The following is a 4,686-nucleotide window of genomic DNA, read 5'->3' as shown; positions in this document are numbered from 1 at the left end:
CCCCTGGTGCCCACACCTCCCTCCCCCCAAATGCTGAGCCCTCCCCCTGGTGCCCACACCTCCCTTCCCCCAAATGCTGAGCCCTCCCCCTGGTGCCCACACCTCCCTCCCCCCAAATGCTGAGCCCTCCCCCTGGTGCCCACACCTCCCTCCTCTCATGTGTCCAGGATTGCCATCTTTTTGGAGGCTGTTTATGAGCAGACCAACGTGCCTCCCAAACACCAGGAGTACCTCTTTGAGGGTCACCCTTGTGTCCTTGATCCAAGCCTCTCAGCCCAGCACATCGCCCCCACAGCTGCCAGCAGCCCCCTGATTCTCTTCAGCTTGGCCAACGATGCACCCAAGGGGCTGGCCTTCAGGGACCGTGAGTAGGGCCATTCGGGCTGAATCTTTTATGCTTGAGACACTCTCTTGCAGAACATTTGGGTTTACAGCCCAGGGCATGACTTGTTTTCCTTGTAAATGTTTCTCTGGCCGACACAGTAGAAGCCAATTTGAGCAGTAGAAGCCAATTTGAGGTTTAATTCTATGCTCACCTCTGAGTTGCCGTGTGACTTGAGCTGGTGACTAGACCTTCCTGGCTTCTCCAGATCCTCCGACAGAGATGGGGTATTTGGAACCCTTATGCCCTCCAGTCTCTATGAATGGTAGGGATGCTTTGGGTAGCTTTAGCTGCTGGAAAGAAGGACAGGTGGGCCAAGGGCCGGAGCTTTATTCTTTTCTTAATTTCTAGAAACATTGTTTCTCATTTGGATTTGAGTGAGGAGGCTTTAACCTTGCAAGAGACGAGGGTCTATTGGCAGGAGAGGCAGGGATTGAAGCTTTAGGGTGTAGTTTCCAAATCTAACCACAAGGTGGCAATAAAGAACCGAGTCTGCGAAGACCCGCAGGGTTGAAGTTTGCCAGAGGAAAGCCTCCGGGAGAGTTGGGAAGGTTTAGGCGGGAGATCATCAGTGAGGGGTGACTGTGAGCTGGGAACAAGGAAAGACTGCCTCAGAGTTGACCCAGTTCATAAAAACAAGCCTCTCAGACAGGATCTTTGTCTGCAGCTGCTCTGGACATCCCAAAGTTCGTCCCCAAGGTCGACCTACAGGCAGATTACAACACAGCGAAGGTGAGGGGCGGCCCCCAGGAGACAGAAGGGGGTCTGGCACAGGGGAAGGCCTGCCCTGCCCATCTGTATGTTTCAGGGGGTGCTGGGTGCTGGTTACCAGGCCCTGTGGCTGGCGCGGGTCCTGCTGGATGGGCAGGCGTGGATGCTTCGAGGGTCCCACTGGGTCCTGTGAGTACTGTGGTAGACCCATCCAGACCTCTTCTGTCCCTCCCTAAGGCCATGCCTACATGCACAGTGCCCTGGTCAAGGTGACTCTGACTAGGGCTGCCTTCACACAGGGAGGTGCTTCAGAACACGTGCCGGCAGACACTGGAGGTCACACGGACAGCTCTTCTCTTCCTCAGCAGCAGCCTGGGCTTTGAAAGGTGGGTGTTCTGCCGTGGCCAGCTGGGGCCCTCAGCTCTCCTTCTGGCTCCTCTCTCCTGCAATGTATCGCCTTGAGTTCCCACCCCCTGCAACATTAGCATCCTCATTCCATCCTCATGCCCTATCTTCCCAAATGGTACCCATCTCCAGCTTAGTCCTGCCTCCTGCAGGGAGAAATTCATGTGGGCACTGCCTCTCTGGGCAGTCCCTTACCTCGGAATGAGCAGCTTCCAACCCCCAAAAGGCTAGTACCCTCTTGTGCCCCAGGAAAAGCAGCTCCCTACACCAGGTAGGGCCTTAATCCCTCAGGACTTGGAACGATTTGGCACACTCATTCTGCGCCGAGCCCCAGAGAGAATCCAGAGGAAGGGCGGTTTCCAGGTACTGTCCCTGCACACGACCAGGGATGGGAATCCAGACTCTCAGCCTTTGTTCCTATGTCCTCTGGGTCTTCCACTAGCCTTTGCCCTCTGAGGAGCAAAGAAAGAGCCTGGGGAGGGGGAAGCTAAACTGGTAAAGGGTGGGGAGGAAGAGCGAGGGAAGATGGGCTGGCCAGAGTACTGCTGTGAAGGGAACACAGCCTGAATCCTGAAAGGCAGCGGACGGAGGTGCTGAGAGATGGAAGTCCTACCGCCCGGGGAAGCTTTCCCGCCAAGGCGGGACAACATTCCTGAAGCACGCTCACGTGCGCGCGCACGCGCGCGCGCGCGCACACACACGCCCCAATTGCCCCATAACCGGAGCTTTTCCCTCGGAAGTGCAGGGAGTTTCCCAGGGTGGGCTGAATCTCAGTTTGAGCCCAGGCCTGGCAGAGTCTGCCTATGAGGTGATGGGGAGGAGGATAAAGGGAAGAAGGGTGTTTCCAGATGACAGGACCTGAGTTCGTTGTGGCTGAGTCCCTTTGGATGGTGACAGAGGGTGGGAGCCACCAGGAACATTCCTGATGGACGTCTGGCTAGTCCTCTGCGGGCACAGAGATGGGACTTAAGGGTAGGATGTGGCATCTGCCCCACAGAGGGGTCTCTGTGGCCCTGGTGCACTCAGTTCTTCCTTGGCCCATGAGCCTGGGGAAGGGCCCTCTGGGGATAGGGAGCCAGGGTGCCAAGGTTTGGAGCCCACAAAGTCCAAGTTGGTGGGGGATAGAAAGGATGCCGTGAGGCAGATATCCTGGAGAGAAGTCAGGGAGAGAGGTGGGTGGGGAAGGCTTGAAATCCTGGAGGGTCCATTTAGTACCAAAAACAAAACAAAACAAACAAACAAAAAACTCGACCACGGTGATCATTTGTGGGTTCTCAGTCTGGAGGGAGAAGTGTGGAGGAAGGTATGGGTGTCTGTCTGCCCCTTACCCGGCACTGACAGGTTGTAGGAGGCCGGTGTTGACTAGCTGGGCTTTCCACTCTGGCTCCAAGGCTCTGAGGTCAGGAGCATCAGGTGTTTGGGGGAGGATGGGGAGCAGGGGGGCCCACATAGAGCTAGAGTCCAGATGGGATCTCTTTCCTGGCTTGCAGGGGGTCTCAGGTCATCAGTGCCTTTCCCGTCCTGGGCCTCTGCCAATATGTAAAGCCTCCCAGTACAGGGCTTTGCAATCCATTCTTTTCGGGACACCCTCAGACCTGCAGATTCCTCTAAGGGCTGGTAGCAGCCTCCACCCCAGCTGTGCTTCCTTGGCAAGGCAGCCTTCCTGTCCTTTGTCCTGAAGGTCTCTGGCTGGAGGGATATCTGGATATCAGGACATCAGCAATCCTGAGGTTGTTGTTTGACGGTGGAGGATGACTTATGTTTCACTCTGTTCTAACATTTGTCTTATTGGTTCTTTGTTTTTGATTTTTCTGTTTTCTTTTAAGTGAGAAAAAGAATATAAAGTTGAATGGGTAGGGATATAAGAGGTGGAGAGGGGAAAATATGATCAGAATATATTGTCTGGAAAAAAATTAAAATAGAAAAGAGAAAAAGTCTTTTTTAAAAAAGAATATATACAGGTAGGAGAAAGCCAGGAAGTGCAGAAGCCCCTCCCCGACCCAGACATCTCACCAGCCTGCATTCATCCCTGGGAGTATGTGGGTCACCAGCCTGCATCTGTCTGGGGGAGAATGCACGATCCATCCGCTGGAGGCCCCCTTCCATCAGAGCATTCCCATCTGCTGGTACCCATCATGGCTGGGACTTGTCATCATTGTCCTACAGTTTCCTTTTACAGCTTGTTCTGTCCAGACTGGAAGCCAGTCCAGAACCACACTTTGTGTCTGGTAGTTTTGATCCTTGACTTTATTAAGTTCTTTCCCTCTGGCTCCCCAACCCTCAGACTCACAGAACACTCTCTTGTTGCCATTTGGCTTCTCTTCCACCCAGCACCTTTGGTAAGTTAGGGTTCCATGGACCGTTGGAGTCAGGTTAAACATCTTGTATTAGAACACCATAGACCGTGTGGGGTACTAACTGTGGGTGCACCGTGTGTGCCAGGTGATCCCTTACTGTGTAGTGTGCTGACCCTTACTGTGTAGTGTGCTGACCCTTACTGTGTAGTGTACTGACTTGTCCTGAAAGAGAGCCAAGGCAGTGTTACTGTGTCATCTTGCAAATACTGTGTCCACCTTTCATTTTAATCATTCTTGGTCGAATTCAGTGTCAATCATCTCACTGGGGCGATGGGAGGCTCATGGTCCAAGTCCTGGACTACTATGAGCCTGAACCCTCCCAATGATGTGCTTTTGGTTGTCAAGAACTACTGTTTCTACTGGAAAGAACTTTATTCTATTTAATTATAGAACTTTCTAATAAGGAGTTTTACTAATAGCTATCTTGCGTTGTAGGCTTGTGTGTTTTCATGAATTCAGGTATTTCAGTCTACTTCAACTTTTATTCTTTGCTCAATAATATTACAACCTCCGTGTGAAGGGCCCATGTCATGTTGGTTCTTCTGTTTCAAACTCCCGCCAAAAGCCAACAATACTGTCACAAAGAAACCATGCCAGTGTATGGGTTCAGAGCTCTCTGCCTCTTCATCTGCCTCCTGAGCCCCTCATAGCCTTCTCCTTCCTCCCCATTATAGCCTCTCCTTCCTCCCCATTAGAGCTCTCCTTCCTCCCCACCAGAGCCTCCCCTTCCTCCCCACCATAGCCTCTCCTTCCTCCCCACCATAGCCTCTCCTTCCTCCCCACCATAGCCTCTCCTTCCTCCCCACCATAGCCTCTCCTTCCTCCCCACCA

At 53.0% G+C, this 4,686-nt stretch overlaps 1 protein-coding gene across 1 annotated transcript in view; it reads left to right on the top strand.

Moving 5' to 3' along the window:
- Ikbke (inhibitor of nuclear factor kappa B kinase subunit epsilon) overlaps window positions 1-4,686 on the top strand; it is a 25,748-nt gene that overhangs the window by 8,437 nt on the left and 12,625 nt on the right. Inside the window, exons 8-11 of the mRNA XM_013346700.2 lie at window positions 168-364; window positions 1,050-1,114; window positions 1,191-1,282; window positions 1,393-1,479. Coding sequence (XP_013202154.2) covers window positions 168-364; window positions 1,050-1,114; window positions 1,191-1,282; window positions 1,393-1,479 — 441 coding nt within the window. The remainder of the gene's footprint in view (window positions 1-167; window positions 365-1,049; window positions 1,115-1,190; window positions 1,283-1,392; window positions 1,480-4,686) is intronic.

The sequence above is a fragment of the Microtus ochrogaster genome, chromosome 6, assembly GCF_000317375.1.
Source record: "Microtus ochrogaster isolate Prairie Vole_2 chromosome 6, MicOch1.0, whole genome shotgun sequence".
Taxonomy (NCBI): Eukaryota; Metazoa; Chordata; class Mammalia; order Rodentia; family Cricetidae; genus Microtus; species Microtus ochrogaster.
Note: the sequence above shows the minus strand (reverse complement) of the source record. Positions and strands in the feature narration are given on the sequence as shown.